This window comes from Macaca thibetana, chromosome 12 (assembly GCF_024542745.1).
Source record: "Macaca thibetana thibetana isolate TM-01 chromosome 12, ASM2454274v1, whole genome shotgun sequence".
Taxonomy (NCBI): domain Eukaryota; kingdom Metazoa; phylum Chordata; class Mammalia; order Primates; family Cercopithecidae; genus Macaca; species Macaca thibetana.
Window position 1 is genome coordinate 46,086,778 of NC_065589.1, and position 27,733 is coordinate 46,114,510.

The 27,733-nt window shown below is 40.8% G+C and overlaps 2 protein-coding genes across 4 annotated transcripts in view; both read left to right on the top strand.

The window, feature by feature from the left end:
* The first annotated feature begins 9,191 nt into the window (after window positions 1–9,191).
* C12H2orf66 (chromosome 12 C2orf66 homolog) lies at window positions 9,192–16,637 on the top strand. Of its 3 annotated transcripts, none has more exons than XM_050750475.1 (3): window positions 9,192–10,501; window positions 11,680–11,814; window positions 13,410–13,650. In XM_050750475.1, the coding sequence occupies exons 1-3, from the start codon at window positions 10,475–10,477 to the stop codon at window positions 13,587–13,589; spliced, it is 342 nt and encodes a 113-aa protein (XP_050606432.1). In that variant the 5' UTR covers window positions 9,192–10,474; the 3' UTR covers window positions 13,590–13,650. The 3 variants fall into 3 exon arrangements, with proteins under 3 accessions (XP_050606432.1, XP_050606430.1, XP_050606431.1); XM_050750473.1 differs by lacking the exon at window positions 9,192–10,501 and adding an exon at window positions 15,641–16,637 and having other exon boundaries at window positions 10,758–11,814; window positions 13,410–13,604; XM_050750474.1 differs by lacking the exon at window positions 9,192–10,501 and having other exon boundaries at window positions 10,758–11,814.
* Window positions 16,638–20,450: 3,813 nt separating this feature from the next.
* Window positions 20,451–27,733, top strand: part of GTF3C3 (general transcription factor IIIC subunit 3) — a 35,575-nt gene continuing 28,292 nt past the window's right edge. Inside the window, exons 1-3 of the mRNA XM_050752813.1 lie at window positions 20,451–20,739; window positions 22,322–22,433; window positions 27,234–27,424. Of these exons, the coding sequence (XP_050608770.1) occupies window positions 20,638–20,739; window positions 22,322–22,433; window positions 27,234–27,424 (405 nt within the window). The 5' untranslated portion in view covers window positions 20,451–20,637. The remainder of the gene's footprint in view (window positions 20,740–22,321; window positions 22,434–27,233; window positions 27,425–27,733) is intronic.

Sequence of the window (27,733 nt, forward strand, 5' to 3'; positions counted from 1 at the left end):
TATAAATTGAGAAGAGTATGGTCTATACATTGGGTTGTGAAAATTAACAATGATAAGTGACAAAGCAGAGGCCCTGACACATAGTATGTATTCAATAAATACCATGCTTATTATCCTACATCAGAAGGGCAAGCCATCCTTAAAGTTTGCTAGTAAGCCAGAAATCTAAATAATCAGTTAAAAAGAACAAAAGGAGAGGAGAGGAATCCCAAGGTGCCCTTCATGGATGACTAATGGGAGATATCTCCTATGACCCATGGGCCTTTAGGCTCCTGGATAGCTTCAGGGCAGGATGCACCAAATAGGGCCCGAAGTTTCCATATCCTTGGAGGGGAAAAATAAATAAATAAATAAATAAATAAATAAATAAATAAATAAATAAATAAAAAAGAACTGCTTTGCTTCTGAAAGGAGGGGAGAAAGCTGTACTAATAATAATTATTCTGGATGGTTCTAATGTCCTTTAACTCCTTTAGCAGGCCCATGTTGTGATCTGGGGACTACCATATTGAATATGGATTATTTCTTATTGACTGGGCTTCCCCATCTGAGTTAGCTCAGGACTTGGACAAAACAGCTCTGCCCCACCCCCTCAAATCCAGAACAATTAAAATAGAAAAGTGTGTGTGGTCATGAATACGCCACAGTTTTCCCAGTCTCTATTGGTTTGTGTGCAAGAGATAGATCAAATATTAACTTACACTTTACTGATCTATTGACTATTTAAGTAAAATTGACAAATATTGGCCAACTACAATTTTCTCTCCCCTCCTTATTAGAATATGACATTATGTAAATCTCTGGTGAATGATACAAAATAGAAATGTGACAAGGCTGAAATAACATAAGAATCTAAGTTCAAATTTTACCTACAGAATTTTTAATTCCATAAACATTTGTGATATAACTACACTGTGCCAGGCATTATACCAACCTCTGAAGACAAGACCAAGCTCTGAAGAATCAATAATAAAAAAGACATGGTGCCTCCTTCAAGAGAGCACCTTGCGTACCATGAGCCAAGTGGTAACAAATGCAGTCATCCTGATTGTCTTAGTTTGGGCTGCTCTAACAAAGTACCATAGACTGGGTGGCTTGTGAACAACAGACATTTATTTCTCACAGTTCTGGAGACTGGAAGTCTAAGATCAGGGTGCCAGCACAGATTGGGTTCTGGCAAAGCCATCTTCTGGATTGCAGACTGTCATCTTCTCCTTGTATCCTTACATGGCAGAAAAAGGGCAAGAGAGTTCTTTGAGGTCTTTTTTCTTCTTCTTCTTCTTCTTCTTCTTTTTTTTTTGGTGGGGGAGACGGAGTCTCGCTCTGTCGCCCAGGCTACAGTGCAGTGGCGCGATCTCGGCTCACTGCAAGCTCCGCTTCCCAGGTTCACGCCATTCTCCTGCCTCAGCCTCCTGAGTAGCTGGGACTACAGGTGCCCGCCACTACGCCCAGCTAATTTTTTGTATTTTTTAGTAGAGACGCGGTGTCACCATGTTAGCCAGGATAGTCTCGATCTCCTGACCTCATGATCCACCCGCCTCGGCCTCCCAAAGTGCTGGGATTACAGGCGTGAGCCACTGCGCCCAGCCTGAGGTCTTTTTTAGAAGGGCACTAATCCCATTCATCAGGGCTCTATGCTCATGAACCAATCACCTCCCAGAGACTCCACCTCCTAATAGGATCACATCAAGGGGTAGGTTTTCAAGATATGAATTTGGGGTTGGGGGGACACAATCATTCGGTCAATTACATTAATTTCACCTGGCAAGAACTGTTGAAATGACTCAGTGGTTTCTTTTTCACAAAAGAAGTGATATTTGATCTGAGCTTTGAAGAACAGAGAGAAGTTATGAGGGCATACAAGGGTTGGAGAAGGTATTCCAGACAGCAGCAACAGCAATTTCAAAGGCACTCAGGCATAAGTGCAATGGTGGTCACTGGAGGTCAAGTGGCTGGAGTGGTAGGACTGGGTCATATTAAGAGCATTTACATCATAATCAAGAGTTTAGACTTTATTTTATGGGCATCCAGATACCATGAGAAGGGGATGTGATGCATGTGAGCTTTACCTCAGCAGTGAGACCTTGTCTGCCCTCAGGCTCTCTGCTACAAAAGCAGCCTGCCTGCCAAAGACCTGTTTGCAAAACTGTAAGCAATGATTCCACCTTCTATATTTTAGGGAAAATATTTTACTCCTCTGATAACTTTGGAGATATCAGTAGGGGCTGATGAGAGAAGGGGTTGGGAACCTGGTTCTCAGTTCAGTTTATGTCTCAGTCGGTGTGTAAATCCGGATGTCTAGTTTTTCACTGTGTTTCTCCCCAGCTGGCTTTCACTCAAGCATGATTATCATGATTTTTGTCCTCTGTTGACTCTACTCCTCCATCTTAGCTGTAGGAGAAATGGCTTGTACTTAGGGCAGGATTTAAAGGGATGCGCTGGCTGGCTCTCTCTTACTGGCCCAAATTGTGGCATTTGTGCTCTGGAAAGGCTGGTGGCTGTGAGGAAGACAGACCAGGGGCAGGAGACAGGGAGGCTGTTGCCCAAGTCCCAGAAATTGATCATGAACACCTGATGGAAGCAGCAGCTGTGAGGTCAGCCTGGACTTGAGAGCCAGTGCTCTCCAGGAAGCATGGCAACCCCACTTGGCCTGGGGCCTCCTTTCTCTACAGGCTCAGGCTTCCAGAATTGCCTCACATGCTGGAGGAAGCATGGCCAGCCTACTTGGCACAGGGCCTCCTTCCTCTGTGGTCTCAGGTGTTGCAGGAAGTCAGGGACCCCGAATGAAGGGACTGGCTGGAGCCACGGCAGAGAAACATAAATTGTGAAGATTTCATGGACATTTACCAGTTCCCAAATAATACTTTCATAATTTCTTATGCCTGTCTTACTTTAATCTCTTCATCCTGTTATCTTCGTAAGCTGAGGATGTACATCACCTCAGGACCACTGTGATAATTGTGTTAACTGTACAAATTGATTGTAAAACATGTGTGTTTGAACAATATGAAATCAGTGCACCTTGGAAAAGAACAGAATAACTGCGATTTTAGGGAAAAAGGGAAGACAACCATAAGATCTGACTGCCTGTGGGGTCAGGCAAAAAGAGCCATATTTTTCTTTTTGCAGAGAGCCTATAAACAGACGTGCAAGTAGGGAAGATATAGCTAAATTATTTTCCTAGCAAGGATTAATACTCTGGGAAAGGAATGCATTCCTGAGGGGAGGTCTATAAATGGCTGCTCTGGGAGTGTCTGTCTTATGCAGTTGACATAAGGACTGAAATATGCCCTGGTCTCCTGCAGTACCCTCAGGCTTACTAGGGTAAGGAAAAACCCCACCCTGGTAAATTTGAAGTCAGACCAGTTCTCTGCTCTCCAACCCTGTTTTCTGTTGTTTAGATGTTTATCAAGACAATACGTGCACCGCTGAACATAGACCCTTGTCAGTAATTCTGCTTTTGCCCTTTGCCTTGTGATCTTTGCTGGACCCTTATCAGGAGTTTCTGATTTCACCCTTGTCCTGTTTCCTCGGAAGCATGTGATCTTTGTTCTTCTTTTTGCCCTTTGAAGCATGTGATCTTTGTGACCTACTCCCTGTTCTTGCACCCCCTCACCTTTTGAAATCCTTAATAAAACTTGCTGGCTTTAAGGCTCAGGTGGTCATCACGGTCCTACCAATATGTGATGTCACCCGTGGTGGCTCAACTGTAAAATTCCTTTCTTTGTACTCTTTCTCTTTATTTCTCAGCCGGCCGACACTTACGGAAAATAGAAGAAACCTATGTTGAAATATTGGGGGCAGGTTCCCACAATACTCAGGCTTTTGGAATTGGCTCACACTTTGGCCCTATTAGGTGAAAACAGCTGTAACATATTTTAAACAGAGGAAAATCTTTTATCCTTTTTAATATACCCCTCTAACATTTTTTTCCAACTTTTATTTTAGATTCAGGGGGTACATATGCTGGTTTGTTACCTGGGTATATTACATGATGCAGAGGTTTGGGATATGAATGATCCCATCACCAAGGTACTGAGCATAGTACCCGGCAGTTAGTTTTTCAACCCCTGCCTTCCTCCCTCTCTCCTTCCCTCTAATAGTCCCCAGTTTCTATTACTGCCATCTTTACTTTGCCATTTTTTAAAAAACAAAACTGATGATAGCAAAGAACTTAACAGATTTCTCCATAGTGAATAAATACAGAATTCTGAGGGTCAACTTTATACTTACACTTAGTATAGATGCTGCTGAAAAGGACAAATGGTTCATCCTACTGTGGAAGTTTTTGAGAATGTCATGTGTGTTTTTAACCAACTTTGTTTGACTCTCAGCTCCTATACCAATGGGGGAGGAGGGAAATTCAACTTCAATAGTTTCTGTGCCATCCCTTACCTCCTCTGGGTCTCATAGAATCTGGAAGATTTTTGTGCCCCCAGAATATGAGGGGTCAGCCCCTACTCTCCTGTCCATCATATTCAGTATGGCTCCCTTGACCCACAGCTCTTTGCTTCTGTTCTGTGTATCACAAGAGGTTTATTTCTTCCTCCTTCTCTTTATTCCACCTTCAAACTGAAATCTGTCTGCTGCCACACACAAAAAAAGCAGTTATTGCTATGAGCAGAAAGCTGCCTAGCCTGCTCTATTAATCATATGAGCAAACTTTCCCTTATTTTTGAAGTCCTCATCATCACTGAGGAGGCACTCTATAAATAATAATTTTCCTATTCACTTAGGCCAAGGGTAAGAAAAAAGAGATTAAATTTTTATGTCCCTGTTCATGACACAGCTAACAAGCTGTATCAGCTCTGGTTTTTTTTTTTTCTTAATAGAGACAAGAAGGGTTTGAAAAGGTTATATAGTCCAATAAATGGTTTAAAGATTCCTCCCTACCTTCTTTATTTAGTATGCTTTCCCCACAATTACCCTGTGTTTGCATTTATATTATACTTCAATTTGTAATTCAATCAACACGTATTTGGATTTCTTTCATGTGTGTGGTTCTGTGCTGAGTACTCTATTTTCTTTACAAATTCCACCTGAGAAATGCTAGCAAAGAATTTCATTCAAATGCCTCTGGGTGCAGAAGCACCTTTTCGCCTGCTACCACACTCTTTTGTCCCAACTGCTACTTTTACAAATGCACTACTTAATGAAGAGGCTAAATGAGATGATTTGGACCAGAAACTAATGGTTTGAGAACCTGAAATATTGTGGGGTATTTTTTTTTATCTCTCTCTCTCTCTCGATTGAACCTATTAACCAAATAATTATAAAATATCTACCTTCCCAGCACTTTGGGAGGCCGAGACGGGCGGATCACGAGGCCAGGAGATCGAGACCATCCTGGCTAACACAGTGAAACCCCGTCTCTACTAAAAAAATACAAAAAACGAGCCGGGCGAGGTGGCGGGCGTCTGTAGTCCCAGCTACTCGGGAGGCTGAGGCAGGAGAATGACGTAAACCCGGGAGGCGGAGCTTGCAGTGAGCTAAGATCCGGCCTGAGGCAGGAGAATGACGTAAACCCGGGAGGCGGAGCTTGCAGTGAGCTAAGATCCGGCCACTGTACTCCAGCCCAGGCGACAGAGTGAGACTCCGTCTCAAAAAAAAAAAAAAAAAAAAAAAAAAAAAAAAAAAAAATCTACTTAGTGCTGTGTTGATACATTTTGAAGGAAATGTCATAATCAACGTTATCAATGGTACCTTCTGCTCTTTAAAAAAGAAGTTTAAAATTAAGAAAGTGGCCAGGCATGGTGGCTCATGCCTGAAATCCCAGAACGTTGGGAGGCTTAGGCAGGAGAATGACTTGAGGCCAGGAGTTTGAGACCAGCCTGGGCAACATAGTAAGACATGGTTCTACAAAAAAAGAAAAAAAAAAAAAAAAAAGAGAGCCAGCCATGGTAATGTGTGCCTGTAGGCCTAGCTACTCAGGAGGCTAGGGTGGAAGGATCACTTGAGCCTAGGAGGATGCAGTGAGCTATGATTGTACCACTGTACTCCAGCCTGGGTGACAGAGTATGACCCTGTCTCTTAAAAAAGAAACAAAGGAATTAATTTTTTTAACTTAAACATATAGTTCTATGTTCTATCAAGGAAACTCCAGTGTTAAGGAACAAGACTATAGTATGTATGTTACCTTTGGTTCATTGGTTCCTTTGAGAAACTTTAAATATGTCTTAAAAATGTAAGAAGCTCTTAAAAGAACAAATGAGCTATGTTTTTATACAAATGGAACTATCAATTATTTGTAGATAAATGGCTATGAAAATCTGTTCTAATTTATTCAGGCAGTGTTTCCTGTTTTAAAAATGCTTGCATATTGGGCTCAACATTAGGCACTGGGAATATGAGGGTGGGCACTGTCTAAGGAGTTTATAGTGTCGTGACTTTTTGCTATAATATCAGCAAAAAATTTTTTTATTTGTTTTTGATTATACTATAAGTTCTGGGGTACATGTGCAGAACATGCAGGTTTGTTACAAAGCATACAGTGCCATGGTGGTTTGCTGCACTCATCAACCCGTCATCTACATTAGGTATTTCTCCTAGTACTATCCTTCCCCCAGCTCCTCAACCCCCAATAGGCCCTGGTGTGTGACGTTCCCCTCCCTGTGTCCATGTGTTCTCATTGTTCAGTTCCCACTTATGAGTGAGAACATGCAGTGTCTGGCTTTCTGTTCCTGTGTTAGTTTGCTGAGAATGATGGTTTCCAGTTTCATCCATGTCCCTCCAAATTCATGTCTTTTTTCATGGCTGCATAGTATTCCATGGTGTATATGTGCCACATTTTCTTTATCCAGTCTATCATTGAAGGGCATTTGGGTTGGTTCCAAGTCTTTGCTGTTGTGAACAGTGCCACAATAAACATATGTATGCATGTGTCTTTATAGTAGAATGACTTATAATCCTTTGGGTATATACCCAGTAATGGGATTGCTGGATCAAATGATGTTTCTAGTTCTAGATCCTTGAGGAATCACCACACTGTCTGCCATAATGGTTGAACTAATTCACACTCTCACCAACAGTGTAAAAGCGTTCCTATTTCTCCACATCCTCTCCAGCATATGTTGTTTCCTGACTTTTTAATGATCGCCATTCTAACTGGGATGAGATGGTATCTCACTGTGGTCTTGATTTGCATTTCTCTAGTGACCAGTGATGATGAGCTTTTTTTCATGTTTGTTGGCCGCATAAATGTCTTCTTTTGAGAAGTGTCTGTTCATATCCTTCGCCACTTTTTGATGGGGTTGTTTGCTTTTTTCTTCTAAATTTGTTTAAGTTCTTTGTAGATTCTGGCTATTAGCCCTTTGTCAGATGGATAGATTGCAAAAATTTTCTGTCATTCTGTAGGTTGCCTGTTCACTCTGGTGATAGTTTCTTTTCCTGTGCAGAAGCTCTTTAGTTTAATTAGATCCCATTTGCTAATTTTGGCTTTTGTTGCCATTGCTTTTGGTGTTTTAGTTCTGAAGTCTTTGCCCATGCGTGTGTCCTGAATGGTATTGCCTAGATTTTCTTCTAGGGTTTTTATGGTTTTAGGTCTTATGTTTAAGTCTTTAATCCATCTTGAGTTAATTTTTGTATAAGGTGTAAGGAAAGGATCCAGTTTCAGCTTTCTGCATTTGGCTAGTCAGTTTTCCCAACATCATTTATTAAATAGGGAGTCCTTTCCCCATTGTTGTTTTTGTCAGGTTGGTCAAAGATCAGATGGTTGTAGATGTATGCTGTTATTTCTGAGGCCTCTGTTCTGTTCCATTGGTCTACATATTTGCTTTGGTACCAGTACCATGCTGTTTTGGTGAATGTAGCCTTGTAGTATAGTTTGAAGTCAGGTAGCATGATGCCTTCAGCTTTGTTCTTTGTTTTTTTGTTTGTTTGTTTGTTTGTTTCCTTCTTCTTTTTTGTTGTATTTTTCGCTATGTGGGCTCTTTTTTTTGTTCCATATGAAATTTAAAGTAGTCATTTTCAGTTCTGTGAAGAAAGTCAATGGTAGCTTGATGGGAATAGCATTGATTCTATAAATTACTTTGGGAAGTATGGCCATTTTCACAATATTGATTCTTCCTATCCATGAGCATGGAATGTTTTTCCATTTGTTTGTGTCATCTCTTATTTCCTTGAGCAATGGTTGGCAGTTCTTCATGAAGAGGTCCTTCACATCCCTTATAAGTTGTATTCCAAAGTATTTTATTCTCTTTCTAGCAGTTGTGAATGGGAGTTCACTCATGATTTGGCTCTCTGTTTATCTGTTATAGGTGTGTAGGAATGCTTGTGATTTTTGCACATTGATTTTTGTACATTGATTTTTGTATCCTGAGACTTTGCTGAAGTTGCTTATCAGCTTAAGGAGATTTTGGGCTGAGACGTTGGGGTTTTCTAAATATACAATCATGTCATCTGCAAACAGAGACAATTAGACTTCCTCTTTTCCTAATTGAATACCCTTTATTTCTTTCTCTTGCCTGATTGCCCTGGCCAGAACTTCCAATACTATGTTGAATAGGAGTGGTGAGAGAGGGCATCCTTGTCTAGTGCCGGTTTTCAAAGGGAATGCTTCCAGTTTTTGCCCATTCAGTATGTTATTGACTGTGGGTTTGTCATCAATAGCTCTTATTATTTTGAGATATGTTCCATCAATACCTGGTTTATTGAGAGTTTTTAGCATGACGGGCTGTTGAACTTTGTCGAAGGCCTTTTCTGCATCTATTGAGACAAATCATGTTGTGGTTTTTGTCATTGGTTCTGTTTATGTGATGGATTACATTTATTGATTTGTATATGTTGAACCTCAGTAAAAATTTAATGTTTCAATATTATTAGATACTTTAACTTTAAAGTCCTAGGGTTTTAAAGAGAGTGATGTAATAAAATTCCGGGGTGTTCATTTACTCACCTAATCACTGACATTTAAACAAACAAGCCTCTCACATTTTAACAACTACAACACCTTTCCTTGACTCTACTTCTCACTCTAGTAACTACCTTCTTTCTTTTCATAGCTGCGTTTCTAAGAGCTTGCTATACTCAATCTTTTTGCTCTCTATCCACTCCTTTCTAATATAACTTTCTACCAAAACAGTTCAAATGCTCCATAGACCCATTTTATCCAGTGTGTCCCTTCTTGAAACACTTTCTTCTCTTGCTTCCATACTTTACTGATTTTCTCTCAACTCCAGGATCTCTTTTGTAGATTCCTGTATGTTGCTGTTACATGTTAACATTTCTCAAAGCTCAAGTTTGTGGCCTCCTTTTTTCCTCATATTCTAACCTTTACCGACGTAATCTCATTCACTTCTATACCAACAACTCCCAAATTTGCATTTCCTTCCCAGATTTCTCCTTTGAACTCCAGAGTATTGCATACTCTCCATCCCCATGAGGAAATCTCAAAGCCTCCTCTAACTCAACACATTTCAAATGGAATGATGATCTTCACTCCTCCATGCCTGGGTTTGATATCTTGGTGAATGGCACTGTAACCCACTCACCTGCATAACACACAGACCTAGCAATTGGTTTTGAAACTCCCGTCTCCTTAGCCCCCCACCCCATAGTATCCAGTACATTAACAATCCCTTATAAATCTCTCTCAGATCTACCTATAATCTCTGCATCTGTGCTAACACCATCCTAATCCAAGTTAACATCTTTTCCTGCCTGGACTACTGTGTAACCACCCAACTGGCTTTGTGCAGCCCCCTTTTCTAGCTCAGTCTGTCCTTCCCACTGCAACCAGAATAAATGCAAGTATTATCAAGCTGCTTAGATGCCTAAAACCCTTTTAATTAGTAAGCATTTCTTGTAGCTGAAAGATCATAATCTGACTGCCTCTCTGGCCCCATCTTGCATCAGGCTCCTCACTTGCTCCCTCTATGCCTGGTATAATTTCAGTACCTTTAATGTGTAATTTCATTCCTAGCACAGCTGTTCACCTTGTTTGACACGCTTCTCCCTCTGTCCTCCTCAGGTTGCCTAGGCAACTCCTATTCAATTGACTGGATGTAAGGTCATTTCATCACAGAAGCCTTCCCTGGCCCTCAGACTAAGTCAAATTTCCTTTTTCTGTACTTTCATAGCACTCGCTATTTCATAAAAACGATTGTTGACTTATATGTACACATTTGGTTGTATAATGATTTGATTAATATTTATCTTGCCTACTACTCTATTTAATGAGGGCAAGGACTGTATTTATTATTCTTACCGTTTCATCCTCAAAGCCTATTGCAGTGCCTGGCACAGAGTAGGCACTTTCTAAAAGTCTGCTGACTGAATAAACAGAGGAAATGCACAAATGAAGGGCAGAGGTGGTAGTAACTTGCCCAGGGTCAAGATGGCAAGGCTGAGACTATAGTTTCCAGCCAGATCACCAGCCTTCTGAATAAATATCTTGTCCTAAATTTTGTTCTAAATCACTGGAACCAAAGCAACGTCACAACTCAAGTCCAATTTCTCGGCCTCCCGTTTTCTACAGATGGCATTTATTCAGCAATGGAATGTTGTAAGTATAGTAATTTTTCTTTTTTCCATGAAACATGTGTTATCTTCTTGCTCTATTTTGAAGGGATATTATGATAAACGATTCTACTATTTAAAACTTGTAAAGCTTCTTGGGATTCTCAGAAAAAGTACAAGATATAGGTCAAAAAGAGTAATTTTTGTCTCTCACAAAAGAATTTTCTGTTTAAAAAAATGCTGTTAACTTGAAAAAGTGGTATCTCCCAAAGAACATTCTAATAGGTGGGATCATCATCATCATATTTCTAGCTGCTATGTATATCCCTTCCCTTAAAAGTAAAAAAGGAGAAAATCACTTTGCTGTGTGGAAGTGCTTTGTGTGTTTTATAAAATCCCCATAAAATATTTAGTGGTTCAAGGAACGGCTGCCGCATTTCTAAGGCAAATAGCTTATCCCTGAAAAAGCTTGAGGATCTGACTCTCAAGAGTCTTGTGCTCTGGATGAATAAGAAATAATTATTTTTGAACTTCCTTGCTCACGTCAGTGACTTCCACCTGCACCCAATCCATTGGTTATAAGTACCCATGAATTGCCTTGCCAATTGTAGGCAGGATTACCTAGGAGGACCAGGCAAAACCAAACTCCTGGTAAGCTTTATTAGCCTTTTCTATGATGTGTCTCAGTTTCCATTTCACACCTTGGAGTGGAAGACAATCTCTACTCACGCTGTTGTGGTACGTGTCTGTCTGTCTCAGATGTGTGTGTAAGGTGTATTTCTCAGCTCAGGGTATCTGAAGTAATTTCTTTCTTTCTTTCTTTCTTTCTTTTTTTAAGACCGCTGTCTTAAGGCTTAAAAGTAATTTAAGGTTTTGTTTTTTGTTATTATTTTAAGAATTGCAGTTTCTTTGGAGACAACAAAGTACTTTTTATTCAAAGATGAAAGAGGCATACTCAGACTTTCTATGTTATGTTCATACTTGTTTTGCTTATCACTGTATAACATTCTCATCATGATGGGCTACTTTAAGCTAATCAGTTGGATTTTGGGGTCCTCATTTAGAAGTCAATCTGGAAAAAATATGGCTGTAAAACTTAGATGAACCAATATGCTATTTCTCCTTCCTTGTCTGCCTTTATAGATGTTTTCTCTTTCTCTCTCTCTTCCCTGACTATCTCTCTCAATGATCATTGACAGCTCCCCCATCCCCTCTTTCACTCAGCTTCACTCCACCATGACCAGAGCATCTCTCCTGCTACTATGTGTTGCCCTGGTGCTGCTTTGGCATGTGAATGGAGCCACACTAAGAAACAAAGACAAATGGAAGCCACTCAACAACCCCAGAAACAGAGATCTGGTAAGAACACACCTGGGGCCTGGGTTTCAGGATAGAACTAATGCCTCTTTGGATTTATGCACACAGCATTCTGTTTTCCAGAGCATAGTGGAAAGGGGGCTACCAAGGGTTGAGAAGATTCTCCAACAGGATTGGACCAGAGTTTTACTACCCTAGTGGTTGGCAACCTATTGTTTCTCTGGCCAGTTTACATTTGTTTCTGTAAAGAGAAACAAATTTATATTTAGAAACAATCTTATACACACAGAGTGCATTTCATTTGTAACTGATCTTATATATACATTGACTTTGTAGCCTTGACTTCTAATACATATACAAAACCAAGAGTGTAACAGGGAATTGCTCGTGCATAGCTTAGATTGAACTGATGATAAAACAAATTATCATGTAACTAGCAATTGCCAAGCTCAACTGCAAAAACTGAAAGTTGGCCCTGCATGGGTATCAATTTGCTGGGCATATTTTCAACATATTCTATAAAATAGAATTCAAAAGATCAGTAAACATTCTCTTTAAAAAATATGCCAAATACAATAAACATGTTGACATGACTATTTTGAAATATGGTTTTTCTAAAGTGAATGATGTGAAATATAAAAACATAGGATTAAAATAAACTGAGATAAAAGACCAGCAGGATTTGTTTTCTGGTCACAGCTGCTGACCAAAACAGGATCTGGTCCAGACAGGATAAAGTAAAAACACTGGGTGAAACCAGCAGATGGCGACAAAAGTGGTCCCGACCTGCTCTCATTGCTCATTAGGATATGATACTCCCCTTAGTGCCATGACAGTTTACAAATATCATGGCAATGACCTGGAAGCTACCACTCCTTTCCATGGCAATGACCCAAAAGTTACCACCTCTTTCCTAGAAAGCTCTAAATAACCCCCTTCTATTTGCATTAACCCATCCCTTAATTTGCATATATTCAAAAATGGATAAAAACACAGTTGCTAAGAACCTATATGTTGTCAACTCTGGGTGCACTACCTGTGAGTTAGCCTTGTTCTGGCAGGAGCAGTATCTTTCAATAAAAGATTGTTACCACAGTCAGCCTGCCCTTAAATTCTTTTCTGGGCAAAGCAAAGAACCATCCTGGGCTAAGCCCCAGTTTTGGAGTTTGCCTGTCCTGCCCATATCGAAGCAAGTAGCACTTTGCACATCTTCTGTGTTCATTTCCTAATGGAAATCTGAAAAGAAACTACGGAAGAAGGCAGTGACAGAGATGTCATCTTAAGGAAGAGGAGATACTGAGCTGCTTATTATGGAGTTCATTTTCATCTTTGACCTTAGTACTCAGATAGTTCACAATGAATCTTTCGACTGTGGTGCTGTTCCATAGTCTTCCTTCAATTTTCACTAAAAATGGTGAATTATTTTGGTTAGGGTTGAAATATCAGAAAGAAGGTACAGGGGAGGGGAGGAGAAGTATTTGAAGCATGTACTTGTATTTCTGGATTTTGATTTCCAACCTCTTGCCTCTTAGATTAGCCTTAAAGTCAATTCAGGGGAAAAACAGAGGGAAAAAAATCACCTTTATTTTTGGTGTTTCATTTATATCTGGTATTGACCATTCTCTTTCTCTCTTTAGTTTTTCAGAAGCCTTCAGGCATATTTCAAGGGCAGAGGTCTTGATCTTGGAACATTTCCAAATCCTTTCCCCACGAATGAGAATCCTAGACCTCTCTCTTTCCAATCAGAACTTACTGCTTCTGCATCTGCAGATTATGAAGAGCAGAAAAACTCCTTTCACAATTATCTCAAAGGCTGAAACTTCTGAGCTCAGGTAAAAGTTGGCCCTTTATTCGCAGGATCTGTCTAAACATACAAGTCAGCCATAAAGTAGATATTTTGAAAGTATTTATTTGAAAAAATAATTTTATTTCCTCCTAGGAATAAGTGCTCAGTTCTGCTTATACTCCTCACTGTTAAGTATTTGGATTTGGTTAAGGTATTTTACAGTCTTGTTTTAAAAAGAAATGACAGTTTTTATTTTTTAAGCATAGTTATCCAGGCAGAGACATATTAAAATAATAGAATTATCTCTCTTAATAGGATTATTAAATTAATAACATGGCCACACTCTTACCTGTATCTTTTTCCAGACCAAGTGATATAGCTAAGTTATGTGGAAAATCTACATAAAGACATATGTCAAATTGAGTTGTTGGATTAGATGGGAATTAAAAATTAAAAGAATGGTTATTTGGGGGATAAAGTATTATGCATATATTTGAACTTGAACTTCCTCACCTATAGAAAGAAAAGGTTGACTATTAGTAAGAATGGCATTTTTCTCATAGAAAAAACTTAAACATTTATTAAGATTTGAATTTCATTACTTTTTTTGTTGTGGTTGAGGTGGAGCCTCACTCCGTCACCCAGGCTGGGGTGCGGTGCAATGGTGCGATCTTGGCTCACTGCAACCTCCGCCTCCCGGGTTCAAAGGATTCTCCTGCCTCAGCCTCCTGAGTAGCTGGGATTACAGGTGCCCGCCACCATGCCCAGATAAATTTTATTTTTTTTTAGTAGAGACGGGGTTTCACCACGTTGGCCAGGTTGATCTCGAACCCCTGACCTCGTGATCTGCCTCCCAAAGTGCTCCCAAAGTAATTACAGGCATGAGCCAGCACGCCCAGCGAATTTCGTTACTCTTAGTACTTTAGCATTCCTATCAAACCAACACCTACCATTTAAAAAGAACAAATATGATTGGCCAGGCGCGGTGGCTCACGCCTGTAGTCCCAGCACTTTGGGAGGCCAAGGCAGAAGGATCACGGGGTTAGGAAATCGAGACCATCCTGGCTAACATGGTGAAACCCTGTCTGTACTAAAAACACAAAAAATTAGCTGGGCGTAGTGGGGGGTGCCTTTCGTCCCAGCTGCTCAAGAAGCTGAGGCAGGAGAATGGCGTGAACCCGGGAGGCGGAGCTTGCAGTGACTGGACATGGCGCCACTGCACTCCAGCCTGGGCTGAACAGAGCGAGACTCCGTCTCAAAAAAAAAAAAAAAAAAGAACAAGTATGGTGAATTCCAAGCAAATACATTATGATTTCAATCCATTAGCTTTTTGTTTAGCTGAATGATAAAGGGAATGGAATCATAATTAAAATCTTTTCCCCTTCTCCCACAAGTGTAATTTTGAAATTCTGAGGAAGCATGTCTTTCTTGTGCTTCATGGTGTTTGTGAAAGGGTTTTCATTATTAGTTCTTTTAAATGTGATGATTAAAAACTAATGATTGCTATTCTAAAAAGAACGTATAACTTACCATGTGGAATATGCCCTTGGATATTGTTCTAAAATGAGAAAATAAAATAGGAGAAACAGTAAGATGTTAATGAAGTTTTCTCTTTACTATTTTTTACACTTAGGCCTTAGGGTATCAGAGAATAGTTATTAATGGCATACTACCTCTCTTAGTAAAAGGCAGATAAATTGCTTGTAAGCCTCAGTTTGTTCATCTGTAAATTGCAGATACTAGTTTCTACCTTACAGAAAGTATCATAGAAAATATCAAATAAATACTTTCATGTGAGCATGGAATGAGGTAATAATAAAGGGCAGGAAACTGATAAAGCACCCAGTTGGTGGTATTGTAAAAGAACAGGAATTATTCACCTTTATGGAAAAAAAAAAAAAAACACACAAAGCTTCTGATTTGGAGTATATTTCATAATTATGAGCTCTATGTTCCTTACATCTCTGGTGAGAAAATGATGAAAAAAAGAGTTTTCATTAAAATATGTTGATTTGGGGGTCGTTGGTTTGACTGTGTAGTCTTCAGTTTCTATTTAATTATAACATTGTCTTGTTCTTTCAGGTGTCTGTAGTAAAACTACAGATGAAGCCTCTCATTAGAAAAATTCAACCACTGTTGTAGCTAAACTTTCGTGGAGTTTCTTTCCCCCTCACTTTTATTTTTCAGTTTGTAATGATTTTATTCCACATTTCCATATTTACATATAAATCGCTGGAACTATGATTTCTATGCATATTTATGGAGTGTTTTTCCTGTACAACCATAAATATTGATGTAGAGCAGTGCATGCATTTGTAGGAGTTACAAAAACATCACAAACTGAAAAAAGATTATAATCTAAATTAGATGTTTCTTTAAGCTTGTTTTTAAAACTTGTCTTTTAAGTTTATTATCTTTTATCAACCAATTTTTTTTTTTTTAAGGGACATGCTCACTTTTAGTATAGTAAAATTCATTATATGTGATAGGGGGTTGGGTTTAAAATTTGTCTTCCTTTCCTAAAAAGAAGACGCATTCCCATGTTCCGCATACACTACTAAAAGACCTCACAGTTTTAGTTTCATAAGAAATGAGGGCAAGTGATAAACAGCCACAATTAAGTTAAAATGGAAGCAAACAACCACAACAAACATGGGATTTTAGAAGTTGTCAATGCCTCTGAAGATGCTCTTTGCCAGAATATTCAGAGGTGGACATTGTGCCACATCAAATATTCTAGCAATGCCCCAGCCCTTGCTCTCATACACAACCTCCTCAGGAAGGAAAAGTAGAAACAGGTGATTTCCTCTCTTTCCAACCAGCCCCTGCCCTCCTTACTCTAGCTCATGCTGAGTTATTCTGATTCCCATATTCACATTTGGAATAGCTGCTTTTCCTGTATCTTTATAGATAGCTGCATCATCTCCTCTATGATTCCTGCAAAAGGAATGTTGCACTAAAATGCAACATTGTCCTAACATTAGTCTGTGCATTTCAAAATAGTTTACTGTGGCTTTTTTTTTTTTTTTTTTTGGTGGATTATTGATATTGTATATGAAGAATAAAATATTTGTGCAAGAACAGATTTTGTGTCTGGTTTAAGATGTTCTATTGTAATTAGTCGTATATGTGTCTGTTTCCCCTGAAGAGTCATGAGGTCTTTGTGAGCAGAGACCATATCTAATTCACCTTTATTTCCCCAGCAGCTAGTACGATGCCTAGCATGGAGCAATTGTTCAATAGATACTTGTTGAATTGAAATAAACATGTGCTATTCATCCAGTCTTCACACAGTAATGGAAGCTCCTTTTAGTTAATGTCAAAACTTTTTTCTTGCCATTTAAAAAATGTAAGTAATTCTTGATGAGCTATTCCTCATACAAGTATAGCTTATTCATATAAATGGTAGAGTGGTAGGGAGTTTTTCACCTCTGTCGAGTTCCAAGTACTAGTGGTTGGTTTCCCCTTTCTTAATACTGTCCCTGCTCTGAGTGTTAAGACCTCCAGAAAGGGAATGCTTACCAGTTTCAGGGCATTGAAAAGGAAGGGCGTCCACATGGGACATTTGGACAACGCACCCAGCCTGCCCTATCATTTTGACAATCAAAACCTCCTGGGGGCTGGGCGTGGTGGCTCATCCCTGTAATCCCAGCACTTTGGGAGGCTGAGGTGGGCAGATTACCTGAGGTCAGGAGTTCGAGACCAGCCTGGCCAACATCGTGAAACCCTGTCTCTTGTAAAAATACAAAAATGAGCTGGGCGTGGTGGCTCACGCCTGTAGTCCCAACTACTCGGGAGTCTGAGCCAGGAGAATCACTTGAACCCGGGAGATGGAGGTTGCGGTGAGCCGAGATCGTGCCACTACACTCCAGTCTGGCAACAGAGCGAGACTCCGTCTCAAACAAACAAATAAACAAACAAAACCCCAAAACCTACCTACACACATTTCTAAAATTCACTAGGGAAATGATTTTGCTCTTGGCTGAGAACTACTGCCAGAACATAGATGAAGTGTATGTAGTGTTTGTTCCAATGCAAATAAATGTTCTGCAGGTGTTTTAGGCCCTGGAGGAGTCTCTGATACTTCCCTATATAGGTCCTTGGCAATCTCTCAACACCGAAAGGAGCCTCTGCTCCTCTTCAGTGAGTGTCTCATTCCCCAGCACTTGGCCTATTGTCCTCTGTCCCAGATCTAGGGTGGCCAAGAACTGTTAAGAGTGTGAGCTTTTATCCTACTTGCAAGCTACACACTAGCTTTCTACACTTTTATCAAACTTGGCAGATACATGAGACACCTTATGTCTGAGACAACTGACTTTCTTACTGATGGCATGGCAGGTAGTGACATGAGTTTTACATTTACATCAGTTTTCCTTACTCCCCAAGTATCAAGGGGGCCATGTGAATGTGCGTCCAGGTGTATGCTGTGCACAGTGGGTTTGTGTCAAAGCTGAGAAACTCCAACCTTAGGCAATCCCCACTCTTCTAATGGCACTGCTAGCAAATACGCCCAAACTTTGCCCAGAGGGAAACATTTATTACACTGTTCGGAAAAAAAATTTGTTCCCTGCCCCAGAAAGAGACAATAGCTCCACCTTGCAAGGCTGTTTGATTTGAAAACAGCCTTGAAAGGCTAGCCTAGAACAAAGCTATCACAAGCTTTTTCAGAACAATTAATAAAGTCATGGAAAAATAGTCTCCCACATAGGGTCCCAGCCCATCCTGGCTCTTTTCCCTGGCAAGAAGAAAGAATGTATGCTTTTAATTGCATGGTCATGGTAAAAATTCAATGTTCTGCTTCCTTCAGACTTTCCATTTTGATTTTCAAAACAAGCCTGAATGTATTTTTCCACTTCATCTCCATAACCATTCCACTTCATCCCAAGGTAATGTGGATACCTCTGACTCATCAGGAGACAAATCTCTCCCAAGGAAGAGGGGGAAAGAAAAACAGAAAGATTGAAATTTCAAGATATGTTGCAACAGTCTGACTGCTAAAATAACTTTCATGTCATTAAGGTGTTCCATAGCCAAAAAAAAACCACACACACAAAACAAACAAAAAAACCACCCTCCTACCCCTTGTTCACTGCTTCCTGTTCTTCATAATATGAATCTATATCTCCAGAATTGTTATTCCCATATTTCAGATAGCCAACAATAAGACAAGATAGTCTAAGTCATCTGGGTCTTAGGAGAGTATTCTCCTTATAGGTAACCATCCCTCCTCACTTGATTTCTCTTCTTTTCCCCTAGGAGAGTTAGGACTCAAGATTCCTAAATTCCACTTAGACACAGTTCCTCCACTGTCTGGAAAAATTTAGAGGAGAATTTCCCTGTAAGTGGTTTAAGTGGATTGCTTTAACATACTCCACCCTGCTCACCTTCCATATTTTATACGGAGGTAGGACTCTGAGGATCCTTCCTCATGAGAAAGGGAATGACTTCTAGCTGAAAGATATATATATATTTTTTCTCACCTGGCAGTCCTGTCCTTGCAGGTCCTGGCCCCTCATTCTCCCATCCTTCTGCTGTTTATCCTCACCAGGATTGTCATAAAGATGGCTAGGTGATACTCTCCCTGTAACTTGTCTTTAACCTTAGCTTCATATTGAGCTTCATTTCCCTACTCCAGCTCCCTTGCCCCAGGTTCCAAAGGCACTTTCAATTCCATCCAATATAATTCACAAATGTGTTTTCAGCACAAATTATTAGGCCATACAGTAGGGTTTACAATGATGCATCAGTTAGGGCTGTTGTCAAGATGTTTACAGCTAGTGTCTCTATAATTGGACAAATGGATAATTATAATATAAGGGAAAATATAAATCACAGGAATGTGGAGTTGAAAAACCGTACCATTCAGAGAAGGCAGTATATTATAGTTACAAGCATGGGACCTGGAGTCAGAAACCAGGGTTCAAATCCTGGCTCTACTACTTATTAGATAGAGACAATAGCATTAGGAATAACACCTACTAAGAAGAAAGGATTATTTTGAGAAATGTATGTAATATGTATAAAAGAATAGATGGCCTATATATTTATTATACACTAATACGGGCAACAGTGTGTAGTAACCATACCAAGTATTTGGTTCTTTCTGAAAGTTTGCTGTTAGGAAAGGAAGAAAACTTGGGTGGGAGAGGTGGAACAGGAAGCCCAGGTGAACGTATTTACAGACTGAGAAGGTGCTTGAGGAAAGGGAGAGTTTGAGGATTTCGGGTGGGAGCAGGGCGCGGGTGGGGGAGAAATGGCGGGAGTGAAATTTAAAGCATACATTGGGGGAGGGTTTTAGCTTTCTGTGGCAGGGGAGAACTGGAGAGTGAAACATGCACGTGGCAGAGCAAATGGTTCAATTAAGAAAAAAATATCACACAGCAGTGACCAAATTAATTTAAAGAACCTTCAGGAAAGAAAATGGATTGGGAGAGGCCGGGCGCGGTGGCTCACGCCTGTAATCCCAGCACTTTGGGAGGCCGAGGCGGGCGGATCACGAGGTCGGGAGATCGAGACCATCCTGGCTAACACGGTGAAACCCCATCTCTACTAAAAATACAGAAAATTATCCAGGCGTGGTGGCGGGTGCCTGTAGTCCCAGCTTCTCGGGAGGCTGAGGCAGGAAAATCGCTTGAACCCGGGAGACGGAGGTTGCAGTGAGCTGAGATCGCGCCACTGCACTCCAGCCTGGGTGACAGAGCGCGACTCCGTCTTTTAAAAAAAAAAAAAATGGATTGGGAGAATGAAACTAACACTTAGTGAAGAATTGAGGGAAATCACCCAGGTTAAAGAAAATATATTTAAAGCACTTTTTTTTTTTTGAGCTATCTAATACTCCGCACCGAAAGCTGAGCTAGTCGGCCGACCGAGTCTGCAAGGGGCGCGCCTCCTATATATAGGTCCCGGCCTGGCGCGCACGCGGAACCTGAGTGCTGCGGCTGCGGCGCAGACCCGGCGGGTTTCGCGGAAGGACGCCGGTTCCTTGCTTTTGCTGGCCCTGGTGAGGTAGCGTCTGGAAGGCGCTGCTCTTCCGGTTCTCTGTCCCGGTTCCTGGGGTTGCACAGACAGACCCTGCAAACATGTCAGGGTTCAGTCCGGAACTCATCGACTACTTGGAAGGGAAAATCTCCTTCGAGGAGTTCGAACGGCGGAGAGAAGAGAGAAAAACCCGCGAGAAGAAAGTGAGGCGATGCTAGGCCTCGGTGCCCTTCACTCTCGTTGCCCTAATACACTTAGGTGTCGGGGACCCAGACGACCGCTTTCACCGTGATGGGGGCGGGCTGGGAACTTTCAGCAGCTTCTTCCTTATCTTACCGAAACTCCGGTTTTCACCCCTCATCCCTGTGCTAAAATCCTTAAAACGTTTTCGCCCACCGAAAACCTTTCGTCTTGGTGGTAACCTCTTCTTTTTCCCCCTAATACTACGTTTTTATTTCAGGGTAGCTTAACGCTGGTAAGTTAAATGGGAGGTGGGGAGAAGAGTTTGGAGTTACAGTCTCAGGTTCCAGTCCTAGCTTTGCCACTGAGTCGTTTTGTGACGGTGGGTGGGTAGCTCACCTCTCTTCTTTAGGCCCCAGTGTCTCCTTTTCTGAACTGGAACGATTGAGCTCCTGTTTTTGAGGAGTCTCCGCTGGTGTGAAGTAATAGTCCATGAAAAAGTATTGTCCGATAAGAAGATAATCTTCACCCATACCTTTTTTTCCCCATACTTAGAAATATCTGAACTTTTTGTATCTTCTTGCTTACTTCAAGTCCAAGAGAAAATAAAAGTAATGAAACGTTTTTAAGTTCGCTGGCAGATTCTTTTTTTTTTTTTTTTTTTTTTCAGACGGAGTTTCGCTCTTGTTGCCCAGGCTGGAGTGCAGTAGCACGATCTCGGCTCACGGCAACTTCGGCCTTCTGGTTTCAAGCCATTCGCCTGCCTCAGCCTCCCGAGTAGCTGGGACTACAGGCGCCTTCTACCACGCCTGGCTAATTTTTGTATTTTTGGTAGAGATGGGGTTTCACCGTGTTGGCCAGGATGGTCTCAAACTCCTGACCACGTGATCCACCCGCCTCGGCTTCCCAAAATGCTGGGATTACTGTGCCTGGCCGGCAGATTATTTAATAATTCATGCGACTAGTATGGACTCATCTTTTAATTTATTTTATTTCAGAGTTTCGCTGTGTCACCCAGGCTGGAGTGCAGTGACGCGATCTCGGCTCACTGCAACTTCTGCCTCCCGGACTCAAGCAATCCTCCTGCCTCAGCCACCAAGTAGCTGGGACCACAGGTGTGAGCCATCACACTCTGCTAATTTTTATATTTTTTGTAGAGACGGGGTTTCTCCACGTTGCTCAGGCGGGTCTCAAACTCCTGAGCTCAAGGGTTCCGCCTGTCTTGGCCTCCCAAAGTAGTTGGATTACAGGCGTGAGCCACCAAGTCATCTTTTTATTTAAAATGTTAGCATACAATGTGTTCATTAATGAGATTATTAAGATTTTTTATTTTTAGTTTTACAAATGACAGATTGAAGGGTAAGATCTAAGTACTTTGAAATGCTTTGACAGTATTCAAACTTAGATTCCACCTACTGTGTATGTGTTCACAGCTCAAGTTTTGTAGGACTAGAAAATGAGGCAAATGTCCTATTCTATAAACTGCCAACCCATGGTCACAAAATGCCTGAGTGGCAAAGCTAGGACTAGAACCAGATACTCTGTGGCTGGGGAGAGCTAAGTCTGCGTTATTTTTTGGAATCATTAATTAATTTCCAATCACAGAGTCTTCAGGAAAAAGGAAAGTTATCAGCTGAAGAAAATCCCGATGACTCTGAAGTTCCATCGTCATCAGGAATTAACTCTACCAAATCCCAAGACAAAGATGTCAATGAAGGTATGTTAAAATTATGTGCTTCCTGCAATGAATGTTTGGAGTATGTAAGCAGAGTAATTTAGTGAAACACTGTATTTTCATTGCAGTGATTTTCTGTTGATTATGTGGTTTATCAGGAGCAGAATGCTTGGCTGTGTAGTAGGTGCCTAATAAATATTTGTTGAGTTATTGAATACCCTGATGGTTATTTTTTGTGAGCTCTGGTGTTGGAAAAGTGTTTTAAATTGACATCAGTATTTGGGTGCTTTTTAAGATTATTTTTTAAATTGGCCCTCTCATTTGGTAACTAAACACTTCCAGACTATAGTCCCTCAAATTATAATGAATTACACTTCGATATAAAGTGACTTCCAAACCACTGCCTTAGTTACAGGGAGAAAAGATAGAAATGTTAGTGTGGAAGGCATGTTGGTTGCCCTCATGAACTTCACACACAGCACAGTGTCTTGGTAGGCTACGTCATTCTAGCATCCAGTCCTTAGCTTTGCATGTCCAGGTATTAAATTCGGTTAGTGCACCCAGAGTAATTAAACTCATTGTAGCCTAATTAACTAGTAAGCAAATTTATTAATTTTCAGTGATTGATACCCTTTTCCAGGGATCAGAATGCTGATAATATCTCACGGTATCGATTTACTACCATATCAAGTTAACTGGGATGCTAAACTGTCCATTAGAATGTAGCTTCATGTATAGGGTCTGATAACAGCTGTCTAGTTCTAGGGTTTAGAAGTACAGTTTGGTTCTTTTCCCTCGAAACAAATAAGCATTCACACAGAGAACAGACAGTCATAGCATGGGCAGAAGACAAACAAGATTTGTTCTTATCTTCCTGGACCAAGTGGGGAAAAAGGGGGAAAGAGGAGGGAAAACTGGGGGTTACGATTTCTTATTCTGCCAGGAAAGTGGGGTGGAAAAGGCAGCTGATAAAAAGGAACGAGAGCATGTCCTTTGCAGGGACATGGATGGCATCGGAAGCCGTTATCCTCAGCAAACCAACACAGGAACAGAAGACCAAATACCGCATGTTCCCACTTACAAGTGGGAGCTGAATGATGAGAACACAGGGACAAAAGGGGGTGAGGAAACAACAGAAACTGGGGCCTTTCGGAGTAGGGGTGTTGCGGGAGGGAGAGCATCAGGAAGAACAGCTGATAGATGCTGGGCTTAATATCTAGGTGATGGGATGATCTGTGCAGCAAACCACCATGGTACATGTTTACCTATGTAACAAACCTGCACATCCTGCACATGTACCCCTGAACTTAAAAGATGAAGAAAAAAAGGCAGCTGACTGAAGTTGTTCTCACGATTTGTGGGTCCTTCCTTATCTGCTGAGGGGAGGAGCTGCTCTTCTGTCCTCAGGTGTTTGAGTGGCTACTATAGCAGCAGGCACAAGTGGGTGGGTGCCTGTCAGTCCTGTTTAAAGCTGCTCCCAAAAGCTAGCCATCAGGCCCTAAAAAAGGAGTGAACTGAGTCCAATTCAGGCTCACCATGAGCAGTCAGGCCCACAAGGACTGGCTGGCTTCAGCTCAGATAATCTCATCCATCCTTTTAAGATGTGAAGCTCCTAATTTCCTAGTAAGGAATTGTCCCAGGACTCTACCAAGACTCTTGAGTATGAGCGTGTATTCAGAGCAGAAGGGGTCAGTTTTGAACAAGCTTTGGCAGTCAGGTAATTGAAATATATGGCCACTAATCGTTCCTTTTCCCCTGGACAGTACTAAATACACCACTAAATTCTTGCTCTTCACACTGTTCTTACACACTGTGAAGATAGGATCTTCTTTTAATTTCATTTTCAATTCATTTGCTGATATATTAAACTATAATTTTTATATATTGACTTTGTGTTCAGCAACCTTGCTAAATTAATTTATTCTTACAGTTTGTATGTAGATTTGTTTTGGGTCTTCTATGTATATAATCATGTCATCTGTGACCTGATAATTTTATTTTTTCCTTGCCTGTTTTTTTTTTTGAGATGGAGTCTCGCCCTGTCGCCCAGGCTAGAGTGCAGTGGCGCCATGTCCACTCACTGCAAGCTCCGCCTCCCGGGTTCATGCCATTCTCCTGCCTCAGTCTCCCGAGTAGCTGGGACTACAGGTGCCCGCCACGATGCCCGGCTAATTTTTTGTATTATTAGTAGAGACGGGGTTTCACCGTGTTAGCCAGGATGGTCTCAATCTCCTGACCTCGTGATCCGCCTGCCTCAGCCTCCCAAAGTGCTAGGACTATAGGCGTGAGTCACCGCGCCCGGCTTTCCTTGCCATCTTTATGCCTTTTGTTTCTTATTACATTGGCTAGGACCTCCAGTAAAATGTTGAATGGAAGTGGTGGTAGTAGGCAACTTTGTCTCATTCTTAGTAACGTTCAGTAATTCACCGTTAGCTGTGTTTGTGGAAAATTTTTGTAGATACTCTTCATGAAATGAAAGATACTCTCTTTCATTTTTAGTTGACTAAGAATTTTTATTAGGAATGGGTATTGGATTTTATCAAATGCTTCTTTCTATCAGAATGGATCATACGATTGCTCTTTTGTTCCTCTGATAAATTTTACATGTTTCTTTTCATCTTTATTTTGAATGTTCAGAATTCTTGAATATGATCCTTATGACTTCAAAATAATATTTTATTACTCAGAACATGCAGCTTTTAAAATCTGTTCTTCATTAAACATTGATTATCTCATTTAGACATCATCTTTGGCATTTGAAGCATTTCACATAAGTAAGTATGCATAAGAGTTTTTGAACACAGGCTGATTATAGGCGTGAACGCCTATAATCCCAGCACTGCCGAGATGGGTGGATCACTTGAGGCCAGGAGTTCAAGACCAACCTGACCAACATGGCGAAACCCCGTCTCTACTAAAAGTACAAAAATTAGCTGGGTGTGTTGGCACACGCCTGTAGTCCCAGCTACTTGGGAGGCTGAGATGGATTGCTTGAACACAGAAGGCAGAGGCTGCAGTGACCTGAGATGGCACCACTGCACTCCAGCCTGGGCGACAGAGCAAGACTATGTCTCCAAAAAAAAAAAAAAAAAAAAAAAAAAAAAATTAGCTGGATGTGGTGGCTCATGCCTGTAGTCCCAGCTATTCGGGAGGCTGAGGCATGAGAATCACTTGAACCCTGAAGGTGGAGGCTGCAGTGAGCTGGGATCGTGCCACTGCACTCCAGCCTGGGCAACAAAGTGAGACCCCATCTCAAAAAAAAAAAAAAAAAAGGTTTTTGACTGGGCGCGGTGGCTCACGCCTGTAATCCCAGCACTTTGGGAGGCCAAGGCAGGTGGATCACCTGAGGTCGAGAGTTTGAGACCAGCCTGACCAACATGGAGAAACCCCGTCTCTACTAAAAATACAAAATTAGCCAGGTGTGGTGGCACATTCCTGTAATCCCAGCTACCCTGGGAGGCTGAAGCAGGAGAATTGCTTGAACCTGGGAGGTGGAGGTTGTGGTGAGCCGAGATTGCGCCATTGTACTCCAGCCTGGGCAACAAGAGTGAAACTTCATCTCAAAGAAAATATGTATTTTTTGAACATATTTATATCTCTATATATATACTTAAAATTTTAACTATTTTGTTGGAACTTTTCCAGAAATATGTTACATGTCTATCTTTGTGTTTTCTGTTGCTTATAACAGAATACTTGAAACTGGGTAATTTATAAGGAAAAATAATTTATTTCTTATAGTTAGGGAGGCTGAGAGGTCCCAGGCAGAGGAACCACATCTGTTGAGGACCTTTGTGGAGACTCTCCAGAGTCCCAAGACGATATGGGGTATCACATGGTGAGGGAGCTGAGCATGCTAGCTCAGGTCTCTCTTCCTCTTCTTGTAAAGCCACCAGTCCCACTCCCGTGATAACCCATTAAATCATGAATGGATTAATCCATTCATGAGAGCGGAGCCCCATGACCCAGTCCCTCTTAAAGGCCCCCTCTTAAAGATGTCTCAGTATTGGCACATTGGGGATTAAATTTCAATATGAGACTTGGAGGGGACAGATATTCAAACCATAGCAATGCCTCTGCTTTAACAGAAAATTGGCCTCTGAATTTAACTTTTTCTTGATCATTCAAAGTCATCATTATTGACACTCAAAAATCATTATATTATACTATGGTGGAATCCTGAGATACAAATGAACTATGTCATATATTTTATTCCTGAAATAATAAAGCTATTTTAATACTAATAATATCATTTAATGGGTGTTTACTATATGCTAGGCATTCATAGTGTATATGTACACAGACACACTCACACTCATTTTGTCCTCAGAGTAGCCCTATAAATTATTATTAACCCTTTTTGCAAAAAGAAACTGAGGTATAGAGGAGCTTCAGTAATTTCCCCTAGGTTACACAGCTAGTGATAGATGGAGATAAAGTTTGGAACCAGGCAGCTTGGCTCTAGAGCCCTCACTTTCAACCACTATGCTATACCACCAGGGCTCCATACTGCTAGTCTTGTTTAGTTCTTAGGTCTATGTCTTATAATTCTTCTATTTTTTTTCCTCTCTATTATTGTATGTGCTTCTGATTTTTTGGTTAATTTTGCCTATAAATCTGGATGAGGCCTAAAGGATGAGTCAGCTATTCCTATAGAATAAAATACATGGCTTTGTGATAACTTTCTTCTTTGGTTTGGTTTTTGAGGGTGTTCATTTACTATTTTTTACTTTCAAATTTGGTGTTCTTGGGGTAAAAATTTATACTTAGAAAGTACTTGTTTTTCACAGAGAATTCTGCAGCTTCCTCCCCAACCCCCATCATCAATGTCTCTTTTCTCAGGAGAAACATCAGATGGAGTGAGTAAGTCAGTTCACAAGGTCTTTGCTTCCATGCTTGGAGAGAATGAAGATGATGAGGAGGAAGAGGAAGAAGAGGAGGAGGAGGAGGAAGAAACACCTGAGCAACCCACTGCTGGCGATGTATTTGTATTGGAGATGGTTCTCAATCGTGAAACCAAGAAAATGATGAAAGTAAATTGTTACTTATTTTGGTATTTATAAACAATGAAGAAAGTGACATAGTAATTGAAAAAGAAGTCTGTAAGTTAGACCTGGGAAACAATTCAAACTATATGAAAGGAAATACTATGACACAACTGTTATTTGTTTATTATGTTTCCTATTAGATAATGTTTATGTAGCCCAGCTGCTCTGGAGGCTGAGGTAGGAGGAGCACCTGAGCTTGGGGAAGTCAAGGCTGCAGACTAGGTGTCAGAACGAGACCCTGTCTCAAAAAAATAAATACAATACAATAAATAAAGTCAAAGCAAAGTGGCTCAT